At 34.3% G+C, this 13,954-nt stretch overlaps 2 protein-coding genes across 2 annotated transcripts; one reads left to right on the top strand and one right to left on the bottom strand.

The window, feature by feature from the left end:
* The first annotated feature begins 2,345 nt into the window (after nucleotides 1–2,345).
* Nucleotides 2,346–11,554, top strand: LOC100635460 (probable ubiquitin carboxyl-terminal hydrolase FAF-X). The gene is made up of 23 exons (XM_003390512.1): nucleotides 2,346–2,483; nucleotides 2,815–2,919; nucleotides 3,019–3,116; nucleotides 3,219–3,350; nucleotides 3,695–3,809; nucleotides 4,009–4,152; nucleotides 4,329–4,449; nucleotides 4,539–4,663; nucleotides 4,719–4,873; nucleotides 5,495–5,595; nucleotides 5,978–6,105; nucleotides 6,181–6,303; nucleotides 6,844–7,010; nucleotides 7,857–7,968; nucleotides 8,088–8,143; nucleotides 8,194–8,284; nucleotides 8,832–8,978; nucleotides 9,442–9,505; nucleotides 9,597–9,746; nucleotides 10,085–10,203; nucleotides 10,316–10,420; nucleotides 10,682–10,827; nucleotides 11,377–11,554. Exons 1-23 carry the CDS (start codon nucleotides 2,346–2,348, stop codon nucleotides 11,552–11,554), a joined length of 2,820 nt encoding a protein of 939 aa, XP_003390560.1.
* Nucleotides 11,555–11,787: 233 nt separating this feature from the next.
* Nucleotides 11,788–13,744, bottom strand: LOC105314858 (heat shock 70 kDa protein 12A-like). The gene is made up of 3 exons (XM_011409263.1): nucleotides 13,397–13,744; nucleotides 13,203–13,349; nucleotides 11,788–13,092 (listed from the first exon to the last, which is right to left on the bottom strand). The coding sequence occupies exons 1-3, from the start codon at nucleotides 13,742–13,744 to the stop codon at nucleotides 11,788–11,790; spliced, it is 1,800 nt and encodes a 599-aa protein (XP_011407565.1).
* Between the last annotated feature and the right edge of the window lie 210 nt (nucleotides 13,745–13,954).

Genomic DNA, 13,954 nt, shown 5'->3' with positions numbered 1-13,954 from the left:
GAGACATACATGAACTGTTAGTTAAGTTAGCCTGGGACTTCTCCCCCGACCAGTTGGACCACTTGTTTGGCTGCTTTCAGAAGAGCTGGGTAGGAGCTAGCAAGAAGCAAAGAGATGAACTGTTGGACTTTATAAGACACTTAGCAGAGGATGACAAGGAAGGGATAATGGCCAGTAAAGTGCTGGAGCTATTGTGGAACCTGGCCCATAGGGACGACTGTCCACTAGATACTATGGAACACGCTATGAATGCTCATATCAAGATACTGGACTACTCCTGCTCACAGGTAAGGGAATACTACATGGACTGGCATATAGTGTATACATGTACCTACGTGTGCATGTACATGTATAATGGTATGAGTACTATATGTACATTTGTGCATGTATACTTTTAGCAGCTTCGATAATTCATAATTTTCTACTTTTGATCATGAAACATTCAGATATACCCTATAGTTGGAAATTTTAGAGGGAGTTAAGTTTGGTGAATTTGGCGTTTTGATAGTCATTTACCAAAGAATCTGCCTTTTTGAGCCATTATGCGCATGCTCAATGGCACGTGGCCACAAATTTGTCAACTTAAAATTCACTAATCACCAAAATTTATCAATTCGCCAAATTTAAACTCTCTCCTGCTATACAATACATGTACATGTACATGTTAATGAAACACACACCAGGAAAATGGATGCTTACTAAAATTTGAGCTCATTCCAATTATCAGCTCAAATTTACTTAAATATACAAACATAAATCTACAGCACATGTACATTCATTCATAGTAGTACTACATCAGTACTAGTTACAGTTCATTATCCAGTGTGTGTGTGTGTGTGTGTGTGTGTGTGTGTGTGTGTTACATTATCGCATTGATCCTCAGGACAGGGAGAGTCAGAAGTTACAATGGCTGACCCACTGTGTGGAGGAGGTCAATGAAGGGACCCAATGGGTTATACCAGCTCTTAAGCAAATGAGAGAAATATGTCTCCTTTATCTAGAGGTAAGGGATATTCATTAATCATTGATACTATTAATCCTTTTCTCTAATAGTCTCCAGTGAATTACTCTTCAGTCCATCACCCGACCTCACGGTTTTATTACCGTAATGAGATCATTAGTCACTTGGACCAGAACTATCACCTCCTCTCACAGATCTGCTCCAACCTCAGCCAATACATGATGAAGATAAAGGAGATTAAAGAAAGTAAATAAATAAATAATAATAACAAACATTAATTACATATACATATTTATTCATTTATTTATTTATTGCATTGTTAGAGTCACCTGATATTGATCCTGATTCATACTGTATTGATGATCGGTTCAATCATTATCAGCAGTATCAGATCAGACTGGACTTCATCAGGTAATCATGTACAGTACACCATTCATTAATAATAATATTATTATTATCATTTATTGTGTTCTTCAGGTTTGCATTAAAAGATGGTCAGTTATGGCTAGGACTCAGTCAAGCACTAATGGTAAGTGTACATGTACATTTCTAACTTACTATAATTCATATAATACTGGTAGAAGGGGGATATTTTCCTACCTTTATAATTTAATTTTTAAATTGTTACATGTTTTTATTTACAATTTACATGTGAGCTACTATAACAAAAATTAACTGGTTTTTAAATTTTACCTCTTTCTTTTATCTTAAAATTAAAGTCACTTTAAGATACCGTAGAGCGGGAAAAGTTGGCGGCACTTTATTTTGGTGATTTTGCTGTAAAATTGTAATTGGCAGTTTTTAATTTGGTGATTTTTGTGTACACGTGCATTACTGAGCATGCGCATTAATGATTGGTGGTTTTAATATTGGGGATTCTGCTTGCAAACCACCAATCGCCAAAATAAAACTCTACCAACTTTTCCCACTATATGGTATTCTACTTTTCCATTTCCATGTACACGTATACATGTACATGTACACGTGTACATGTATTATTATTATACTCTTCTCCAGGTATGGGACAGTATGGTAGTCAAAGCAGTGTTTCCGTCTGATAAGGACGCCTGCTTCAAATGGTTTGCTAAGGTTAGTCCAGTGGGTGTGGTCAGGTTATTAAGCCACGCCCCTTTAGCTTGCAATGTGGGAGGAGCCAGACATAGAGCCGGAGACAGCTCGGAGGATATTCACTGAAAATATACTCAACCTCACTCCATCATCACTCACTGACTGTGGGTTTAGGTGCTTCGACAGGTTCTTTAGGATGGTCAATCACAACCAGTCAAGACTCTCCAAATGGAACAGAACCTCCTTCATCACAGAAAGCATCGATCTGATTGGTTAGTCCCGTTGCCTAGCAACTGTTGTCGTGGTGTCTGTCGTCATGGTAACCTTTGTTCGTACAGGTCTTGATTACCTGTGGGACTGCGTCCTTCAAGTTAATGACAGCATATCCTCCAAACCCATTGAACTCATGAAGGATATATTCACTAACCTCTCCTCCAAACTACCTCAGGAACAAGTAATGGGTTGATGTGTAGATTATATACATGTACATTGTAACTGTACAGTTATAAATTAACTAATGCTCCAATTTTTAATTGTACTGTATAGCTAGAATCTTTTGTGAATTTTGCAATTTATTCAATCTGCAAAAATCAATTTAATACGGTTTAACATGGCTAAAAGGCAGAAAATTATTAAAATTAAAACCACGAAAAAGATTTTTGGCTGAAATTGTAAAATATTTGAGCCATACAAATTTCTTTCTATACGGTATTAAATTTTACTGATCATGGTCTATTAAAAATTCATATTTTAATATTATGATTGATTCCTCCTATCATGTATAGATCCACCAGGAGTTCATCAGTGTGTGTATGCAGAGAATGGATATCATTAATAAAGTATTGTACCAGTATAAGCCTCATGAACTAGTGACTGAGGCTTCTGATCAAGTAATGAATATTAATAATAATAATAAATAATAATAATAATAATAATAATAATAATAATGATAATAATAAATAATACAATTACTATTACCATTGGTGTAGGTTAATAAGCTTGTTAGGTGTTTAAAGCTGCTGCTGGAGTATATTGTGGAGTGTGACAATGAACACATGGAGGAGAGAGGGATACCACCTCATGGGAAGTGAGTTGGAACAATATTATTGATGCATTTATTTATTTACTTGTTTATTTATTTATTTATTTGTTTTTATTTATTTATTTATTTATTTATTATTCTTACCAGGTCCTATTGGGGTAAGCCCCTCTCATTAACCATCAGATATTGTTCAACTCCAAACTCACAACCTGAGGACTTTGATATATGGACCCATCATAATGACACCATAGCATCACTGAGGAGACAGATAGCAAGGAAGTATGGGAACAGTAACAATGTATTAACTGATGTATTAACTGATGTATGGTGTGTATTGGTATGATTGGTAATGTGTGTTGTAAGTGATTTTATAGTTACTTGTATTAAGAATTAGAAAATGTAATAAAAATTTGGGGTGATTTTGGAGCCATTTTTGTAGAAAAAACCATGGGCTATAGCCTTGGGTATTTTTCAGAATTTTAGCATTTTCTTAAAATGGCCGTAACTCTAAAGCATTGACTATAGCCTGTGATATTTAAAGTCCTAGTACATGTACAGTACATTGTACATGTAGTCACGTATGCTTGTTTATTAATTCTCTGTCTCTCTCTCTCCTTCCCCAGAATCAATGTTCATGATTCCTCAAAGTTGGAGTTGGTCGTTGGGAATGAGATCATTCGTAAAAATGAGAACTACAGATATGTCATTGCAGCCAGCATACCTCTGAGGGATAAAATGGTAACAACACCCTCCACTAATGTAACACAATATTAACACAACTTTAACACAGTTTACTACAGTTAGCAACATGTTTTTAACACACTTTTAACCTACAGTATCATTACTGATTCAATTTTAACACACTCTTAACACACTCCTACTATTATTCCCAGTGCATTATTAACACATACTTAACACACTCTTAACCCACCCACAGGTTGTCACAGTGAGACTGCACCAGTACAGTAACATCAGCGAGACCTCAATGCAATCTTCTGATAATTCAACTGATTCATCTGATGCTTCCACTGGCCAGCATGATGGGCCTAACTTTGATACTGAGAAGGTTCTACCATCAGTCGTAAGTACATGTACACCTAAATGTATATACATGTATGCTCTATTTTGATTGGTCGGAAAGACATATTGTACATGTATAAAGCCCAGGTGATAATTATACAATTTTAGATGAAATTGTCACCTATTTTGATGTGATATTAAATTTTGATTATTAATTATTATAAATTATATTATTAGCTAATGGCTGATAAAGATGACTATATTGATTTCTTGCTTCGATTGTGTGATTTTGCTGTTGAGCGTCAGCTAGTGATCCTGAGAGATAACGTTAGGAGTTTATTGAAATTACTACCCACAGGTAAGGGGGCGTGGTCAGGAAGTAGGTGTGGCCAATAATTAATTGTCATAATACACATATACACATGTATTAATGTGGATCATTATTAGGTATTAGGTTACTTAAGGAGATGTTGATATTTTGTAAGGAGAAATCAACTGAAGAGGATCGTTATAAACAACTTGAATCATTTGTACTTTGTGGTAGCCCTTCAAAAACTGTATACCTAATTGAGGTATTATTATTATTATTATTATTATTATTATTATTATTATTATTATTATTAATAGATTATTCATTCCATGATAATGCCATCAGTTGATAATCGTGATATTGAGAGCTCAGAGTTCCAGCATAACTTCATACTGTGTGGTGGACTGAAGCTAATGTTTCATGTACTCACTTCTAATGACTGTCTCTCTAGAGCTGACAACACACTCAAGAGGTAACTAGTTGGAAGATATACATGTACTTGTAATTGTATTTACATGTACATGCAGCTTTACTGTACATGTACATGTAGTAGGATTTTTATTAATTATTATTTTTATGATATTTGGAAAATTGCACCATTTCTTACTGGAATTACACACGTGTTTCCTACTATACAGTACATGTATTTTAATGAATACATTTACAATTTTACATGTACATGTACATGTACATGTACATGTACATGTATTTACGTTAATATTCATGTGAGCTGACAACACACTCAAGAGGTAACCAGTTGGAATATACATGTACTTGTACATGTAATTGTATTTATATGTACACGTACAATGTACCTGTGATCATGTACTGTAGTAAGACGCTTATCAATTATTATCTCATGATATTTGGTAGTTGTAATAGTTTAGGATGTGAAGAATAATACAAAAATGGAGTGAATAATTTCTAAAATTTCTTGTGGGACATTTTATCTTATACATGTAATCACCTCATGAAATTGTGCTATTTCTTCCTTAACTTAATTCATACTCTACAGTACAGTACATGTCTATTTTAATGAATACGCGTATTACGTTAATATATTCATGTACATAAATTATAATTCTCTCTCCAGGTCAGCTTACCTCAGTTGTCTTAAAGTGTTAAAGTTACTCCTGGTAGCACAGGGCTACTCCTTCATACTCTCAGTATCACAAGAAATAAAATCAAACACTGGTAGGTAGTATACTGAGTTATACTAAAATATACTGAGGTACCGCAAATGTTCAAATAAAAGCCCAGGCGTTTATTTCTTTCCAGGACAAAAAAATTGCGTAAAATAAAATTTAAAAAGTAAAACCAGGATTCAAACCTGGACTTATAGGTTCAACATCTTCAGCTTAACAAGTTAGGCCATTTGGGACACTCTAAAGATTGTGGTACTTATATTGAGTAAAATATGCGTAACTATACTTGGAGATTCTTAGTACCAAGTGTTTATTCAAGCCCGGCCTTTATTTGAACATTTACGGTATACTGAAATATACTGAGTCATATTGCACACTACATGTACATGTATGTTTTACTGAGTTATACTGAGTTATACTGAATTATACAGAGGCAATGAGAGGTCCCAGATACAAGTCAGCAGTTGGTATCCAAGAGGCTATGAGCACCATAGTATCCACTGTTGATACTAAACTAAAGACTGTGGCAACCATACTGGCCAAATCACTCTGTACCAATGTAAGTATACCTTATTTATTGCTTTGTTTGTTTACTTGTTTGCTTGTTTATTTATTTATTTATTGTTATTATTAGTTGATGAGTCCCCTACCTGATGTTGATGTCATTGTTTCATTACAAATGTTGATATGGTCCAGTATCATTGGAGATATATCATTAATGAATAAACCTAATGAGATTCACAAGGAATTTGAAAAGGTACAATAATCATACAGATACTAATACATGTACACAATATAACCTCCTCCTATTGTGGAGACTCTAAAATAAGGACACCTCTATAATGAGGAGGGGTAGTATCAGTCCCAATACAATAGTAATGTGTATTAATGAACCTCTGAAATAAGGACAGGTTCATAATCAGGAGGCTCTAGGGTATTATTGGGTACCAAGGTGTCTGGTTGACTGTATAACATTGATTAAGATCAATCAGTTTACACAAGTACATAGTGTTAACCACATTGGGAGGACAACCCATGATAGCCTTTTACAAATAACTGACTATAAAACGAAGTCCTAGTTCACTACTTCGCTCCATTATCGGCAGTTTTGGCACTAGTTTTTTATCAATTTTTGAATGGGGATACTACATTAGTAGCCCCTACATACTTTAAATCTAACTTGAATACATGTTAATAATGCAGCTAACCCTCTAAATTTATAATTACAAATTATTATTATTATTATTATTATTATTATTATTATTATTATTATTACCATTCCTTATTCCTTCTCTAGAGGTGTGTATCGGGTCCATTGGATTCAGAGGTGCTCCAGTTGATAAGAGAAGGACTGGAGACCCTCTCCCTCTCAATGGCAGTCTCTAACACTATACTGGACACCCACCACACCACTGAGCCATGGAAACAATTCATCATTGATATTGTACTCACTGCCAGGAACAGGTTAGGGGAGCTTTCTGTTATGAAAGTCTGTATAGCGGGAAAATTTTGTGGATTTTGCTTTGTTTTTTTTCTCCAAAATTTACGGAAATAAAATCTGCAAAAATTGATTTATTACGGTTCAAGATGGCTGAAAAGTAGAAAACCGCAAAAAATCAAAACCACAAAATTGATTTTTGAACGGATCAGTGAAATTTTTGGGCCACGACAGTTTTCTGCTATATGGTAGTTGTAATGGACAGGTTGGTTGATTTATAAGTAACTTACTAACTACCAAGCTTACCAGAAGGTTAATGTATTATGTACATGTGCATGTACTTGTACATGTATTAATTTCTGGACGATTAATTTTACTAACATGCATTAAGCTATTGACCTCCTGTTTAAAAATGAATGGAAAATGTTGCTAAATGTTACCAAGTACAAATGAGCTTATCAACTTTAGTATGATGAATATCACGGATATACATACATGTATTGTACATATTGTATTTCCTCTAATAGAGGCCCTACTCAAATAAATGCCTATTACTAATATATTACCAGTATAGATACTCATATTTCACCCAATGTTATGTACACTTGTGTTTAGAGTGGTCCAAATAGCCTAATAGTTCATCCTCAGTCTTTAGAACATATAGTTGCGGGTTTGAGCCTGGATTTTTGGAAATTTTAAATTTTTTGTGATTTTTGCCTCTGCTAAGCAATAAACGTCTAGGGCCTTATTCAAGGAAATACAGTACATCTACATATGATACAATGATACTTGCTATTATAATGTGCATTATTATTATTGTTGTTGTTATTATTATTATTATTATTATTGTTGTTATTATTATTATTTTTTAGGTTAATAAGGATGACAGCTCAGGATCAGTTGTTCAATATAATCACTAAATGTTGCACTGACTCGGTCCCAGTATTGATCAGCACTATCAAACTACTCTTCAACGCTTTAGAGGTACACGTACATGTACATGTACATGTACATGTACATGTACATGTACATGTACTAATTTATTTATTTATTTAATATTTACTTATTTTATTTATTTATTTATTTATTTATTTATTTATTAGACTATAGTTAGTGATCATTCTTCAACATCAAACGAATTCTTCAGATTATTAGCAAGGTATGCCGGCTCATTAATATTCATTGATCTCATTAATATTCGTTGATTAGGTTAATTAACCACGCCCACTGTCACCAGGTATCAGTTGATGGTATTCAGAAGTTGTTGGATATTGAACTGAAGTGGCTGGAGGGAGTGAGAGTAAGTGCATCATGTGACAGTCATGTGACCTATAGTATACATGTACATGTACCATATGGACTGAAAATAAATTCTGATAAATACCCAAGGCTCTAGCCCATGGTTTTTTCCAAAAAATGGCTCCAAAATCACCCCAAATTTTTATTACATTTTCTGATACATATTGATGTACTTATGCTGTGTAGCAAATTTGAGCCGATTCCGACTTCAATTTTTCGAGTTACGACCATTTTAAGAAAATGCCAAAAATCTGAAAAATACCCAAGGCTATAGCCCATGGTTTTTTCAAAAAATGGCTCCGAAATCACCCCAAATTTTTATTACATTTTCTGATACACATTGATGTCCTTATGCTGTGTAGCAAGTTTGAGCTGATTCTTACTTCAATTTTTCAAGTTACGGCCATTTTAAGAAAACGCCAAAAATCTGAAAAATATCCAAGGCTATAGCCCATGGTTTTTTTTAATGGCTCCGAAATCACCCCAAATTTTTATTACATTTCCTGATACATATTGATGTTATTATTATTTATTATTATTATCAATAGGTTAATTCCTTGTCCAGTCAGTCTGTGGTGGTGGAGGGTCCATTATTGGAAGGTCATTTGAATCTTATTGTGGAGCTGCTGACGTTTTCCTCAATTGAAGAGAGACACAGTTTAGGGAGTAAACCAGGGGGAATGAACCTCATACCTGTAAGGACACTGTACCTGTGAATTATTACATGTGTATTTAATACTGTTGTACATGTGAATTACTAGTTAATACTGTTGTACCGTATAGTGCTTTAATTTTGCGGAGCTAAAATTTCGCGGATTGATAAAAATCAATTTTTCGCAGAAATAATTTTTGTGGATTCGCAATGTTAGTGCCACACCTTTAATGGCAATTGAAATTTTAGCAGATCTTTAATTTCGTGGTTTCATGCAAACCGCGAAAATAGCGAAAGTTTAGCTCCTCGAAAATAAAGCGCTATACGGTACTTCTACATGTACATGTATGCATGTAAATACAGTACTTATAGATGTACATGTACTTTTATAAGATTTAAACTGTGGTACATGTTCATGTGGAATAGCTTTTGGAATGATAGCTTGGCATAATATTGCTTTTTTTCAGCAATTCCACTTTTTATGTAAATTCTTTTTCCTTTCTCAGAACCTCATCAATCATTTCTTGTTTCCTGCATCAAGATTAGTGAAGAAACTAAAGACTACACCTGGTAATGACTGATACATTATATTTATTATTATTATTATTATTATTATTATTATTATTATTATTATTATTATTATTATTATTATTATTAATAGATCTACAGTACAATGATGAGTTAGCCAGTGGTATATGCTCCAGTCCTGACAGTATTCAAGCTTGTTATAAACTATTGAATGCACTGTGTGTTGGAGTGAAGGAGAACATTGAAATACTCAGTGAACTAATCTCTGATATATTCTACAATGGTGAGGCTATTACTACTAGTATTAGCATGAACAGATAAATTACTGTATAAGTGGTTTTTTTTGAGGGAATTATTATTTTGGGAAATCTGCTAAATTTGGCTAAATTTCTAATTTGTGGATTTTCAATTTTGCAAGTTATACATGCACAATGTGCCATGTGGGTACTGTATTAAATTGATTTTTGTGGATTTAATTTTCGCAAATCAGGAAGGAATTAGTGAAATCTACAAAATTTGCAACCCTTGAAAAAAACCACTTATACTGTACTTTATTTGTGAATGCATTAAAAGCCCAAACTCTAAAGGATTTCCTACATTTTTATTCTCCATTACCTCCAGATGAGCTTCCATTGGTGGAGTGGGAGTATTATCCTCACGTTGGTCCTCGACCCACTAGAGGGTATGTGGGACTGAAGAATGCTGGAGCTACCTGCTATATGAACGCTGTACTACAACAAGTAATACCTAATATATACATTTATTTAATTTTATTTAATATTTATTTATTAGTATGCTAGTATTATAATTATAGTTGATTATTTATTAATTTATTGTTTTGTTGTTTTGTAGTTGTACATGATCTCTCCGGTCAGAAATGGTGTCCTCTCGCTATCAGAGCCAGCAGTCCAGTTGATTAACGAAACTGACAAAACAGAACAAGACAATAAAGGAAAAGTAAGGAGACGTTACTATTTATAGAATAACAGATACTATTAATAGAACCAGGACTATTTTTGAATACCTTGCTTGCTTAGGCTCACCCATTAAATGTATTGTATTATTATTATTATTATTATTATCAACAACGGCAACAACAACAAAATAAAATAAAATAAAATAAAATAAAATGAAATAAAATAAAATAGAATTATTATTATTTATTATTATTATTATTATTATTATTATTATTAATACAATTATCTCTCCTCTATGCAGTCAGTAGATGGTCCACTGGTCCCTGCTAGTACTGACCGGAAGGAGACGCACATTAAGGTACTGATGCAACTACAGACCATATTTGGACATCTACTGGAAGGGAAGGTTCAATTTTATGTACCCAAAGGATTCTGGAAGGACTTCAGGTAATGAATATACTGTATCATACTGATGTGCTTTTATTATTTATTATGTACACTGTACATGTATTATGGTATTAGTATCCTTTATTAGTTTATATGGGGATGTATGGTACGTGTTAGATATTGAAATAAATTAAATTTTGTGGGACCAATCTAACTAAAACTGGTAGACTTAAGGACCCCTAGGGCTAAATATGAGAGACCAAAAGCTGAACAATGGGACAGATTTCAGGAGACCTAGGACCAAATATGGGAGACAAAAGTCTCCTAAACTCCCTCCAGATCTAGCAGTGATTATACATGTACATGTACTGTATAGCGAAAAATTTATGAGGGCTCTAAATTTCGTGGATTTCATGATTTTTTGAAGATTTGCAAAAATTACATGTACTTCCATGAAAATCAAGTTGTTACAGTACAAGATGGCAGACAGCATAAATTTATGAAAATTAAATCCACAAAATAGATTTTTATGTAAGTTTACAAAATTTACAGCCCTCGAAAAATTTTGCTTTATCCAACACATTATTTAATATTTCCCCTCCTCTACAGGTTGGAGGGTCAACAGGTTAATCTGAGAGAGCAGCATGATGCCTTTGAGTTCTTCAATACTCTAGTGGACAGTGTAGACGAGGGACTCAAGGCTTATAATGCCACACCAATCATCAGTAAAGTACTGGGAGGATCCTTCGCTGATCAGAAAATATGTAAAGGATGTCCTCACAGGTAGGGGCGGGGCAGTGGGTGGGGCTTACTAAATATATATTGTATTTAAATATAAATGTACATGAAAATTCATAAAGTAAAGAAATAGACAATGCATGCATGTAAAGTACTGTACTGTACAGCAGTTTTTCACTGAAATCTATAAATATTAGAAGACAAATTAATAAAACACTTAAACAACTATAATATTAGTACATATACGTAAAGTGTTATTACTATTCTATTTCATTTTTGTTGTTAGTCTTGTTTTGATAGAAAGTCACAAACTGTTTTCACTTCTTCTTGAGTAATACGATATTGAGCTCTTGCTTGTACATGTATCTCTGTACCTCTAAAATCCATAAATACATCGATTTTTCTCTTTTCCTTTGGTAGATCATTAGGATTAGGAATATCAAGTACTAGCTGGCCAATCTCACGTACTTTTAGTTTACGTTTTTTATCTCTTGTATACTGGACTCCATCATCTGGTGTACAGTATATAGGAATACATACTTGCGTCATGCTTTGAGAACCAGGTGTTATTGTTTCTTTATATACTTCATCCTTTATTTCTTCTCCTTTGAGTACAAATACTTCAAATACATTGCCACAACATTGTACGCCATCTTCATCTACATACTTGTAATGTTCATCATGTATTAATGGGTTGAATACAGTACCAACACTTGTCCCATAGGTAGCATCAGCAACACGTGATTGGATTATGTTAGGATCTTTCCTCCACGTCACTGCTCCTGTTACTACAGCAAGATCTGGTTTTATAGGGCACACTATATTATCATAAAGAATACCACGATGGTGAGCGATAGCTTCCTCTATCTTTTGACTAACAAACCTACAACCTCCAAACCCTCCTACTAGATAAACTGTATCTATTTGATCTGTTAGCTCATCAAATGCTGTCCTCACGCACTCTATGATCTTATCAACTGTTGATTTGAATACCTTCTCTTCCAACTGACAATAGTCTATTTCTAACGAACCATCTCCAGGATCATAATGCATGTCCATCTTCTTTGCTTCACGTAGCTTGTGGCTACCATAGAATCCTACAAAGGCTGGGGGTAGCGTCATTGATATTTCATTAATGCCTTCAGTCGTGTCACCAAATGTTTTTTTCTGTTCTTCAAACTCTCCATAGAAAAACTTATTCAGAGCAGGTTTAGCACGAGTTGGATCTGAATTTATGAAAGACTGGAAACCTTTGTCTTCCACTATCTCTTCCAGTATCATTGACAGTGCTTCATTGACAGTAGTACCTCCCCAGGTGTTACCCATTGGTGGTAATACTACACTAATTCTCCCATTACTCTTATCATGTACAGTAATATCAACTGTACCTCCTCCTATATCAACTACCATATATCTCTGTGGAGGTGTTCCTGATACTTCTGACTGATGCTGTGCAGCTATAGCAGCTACTTCTGGTTCTAGAGCTAATGATAGCTTCTCAGGATTAACCTCCTCTGGACGTGGTAAAGGAGAACCAACTGGAGTGAACCTTGTTATACCACAAGGAGCATCAGAAGTGAGACCAGCCTATCATATTAACATAATGAAATACAAAGCATGTATTAGGTTACCATATAAGCAGCTTCTCTCATCATTCTTCTTGCTCTTGCTTTCCATATAGCAGGAACAGTAATGACCCAATCAAAATCACTTGACTTGTAGTTTCTCTTCAGATGATCAGTCAGTAGCTTCTCCTTGAGGTGTGTTAGTATAAAAGCTATAACTTCAATGAGATAATAAGAACCACCAGTGAATGGAGAGACTTTAGTAGCTCGATGTAATGTCTAAAATAATATATAAACTTTAACTGTTAAAATTTGTTCCAACTCACTGTATCTCTCTCCAGTAAAGTCTTTATTCGCTCAAAATAAATAAAATTTTGAGCTCCTCTTTTTTTATCACCATAAATGCTCTGTGCCCTATATCCAATCCCAGTCACTTTACATTGCTGGTTCTCCTGGTCCTTCAGTATCATTAAAGCATTAGGTACCCTCTCATACGTGCTGTGTAGTGGTACTAGTTCGATCCGTCCATCTGTTGGAGTGGTGTATGCTACTGATAGTGATGAGGTACCAAAGTCAATAGCTGCTACATAACTGCTGCCTTGTAGTACTGGAGTGACTCTGTGTATCTTCTCAGCTTTTGCTAGTGGTGACAGTGGTCCCTTAGATAAAGCCATGATGAATGATACTACTGTAAGGGCTGCTGTGAGTCTAACTATGGTCTAACTTGTCACAATGACTAAGTACAATTAATGTAAACTGTCAATAGTAGAGTTGAAGGTGGGACCACTTCTTCTTATAGTGTTAAGCTAAGAGATAAGTGATAAGTATTGCTGTATCATTCTGTTAATAATCAGCAACACTTGCAGTGCATGTACTCTCAATTA

Source organism: Amphimedon queenslandica, unplaced genomic scaffold (assembly GCF_000090795.2).
Source record: "Amphimedon queenslandica unplaced genomic scaffold, v1.1 AMPQUscaffold_12434, whole genome shotgun sequence".
Lineage (NCBI taxonomy): Eukaryota > Metazoa > Porifera > Demospongiae > Haplosclerida > Niphatidae > Amphimedon > Amphimedon queenslandica.
Note: the sequence above shows the minus strand (reverse complement) of the source record. Positions and strands in the feature narration are given on the sequence as shown.

What these genes read in the sequence shown, in the direction of transcription:
- LOC100635460 (XM_003390512.1), top strand. Translation starts at nt 2,346, where the DNA reads ATGGTAACCTTTGTTCGTACAGGTCTTGATTACCTGTGGGACTGCGTC. An exon ending in GAAACTAAAGACTACACCTG is followed by an intron (nt 9,506 to 9,596) that starts GTAATGACTGAT and finishes TATTATTAATAG; the next exon opens with ATCTACAGTACAATGATGAG. An exon ending in AACAAGACAATAAAGGAAAA is followed by an intron (nt 10,421 to 10,681) that starts GTAAGGAGACGT and finishes TCCTCTATGCAG; the next exon opens with TCAGTAGATGGTCCACTGGT.
- LOC105314858 (XM_011409263.1), bottom strand. Translation starts at nt 13,744, where the DNA reads ATGGCTTTATCTAAGGGACCACTGTCACCACTAGCAAAAGCTGAGAAG. An exon ending in CTTTACTGGAGAGAGATACA is followed by an intron (nt 13,350 to 13,396) that starts GTGAGTTGGAAC and finishes ATATTATTTTAG; the next exon opens with ACATTACATCGAGCTACTAA. An exon ending in AGTCAAGTGATTTTGATTGG is followed by an intron (nt 13,093 to 13,202) that starts GTCATTACTGTT and finishes TTAATATGATAG; the next exon opens with GCTGGTCTCACTTCTGATGC.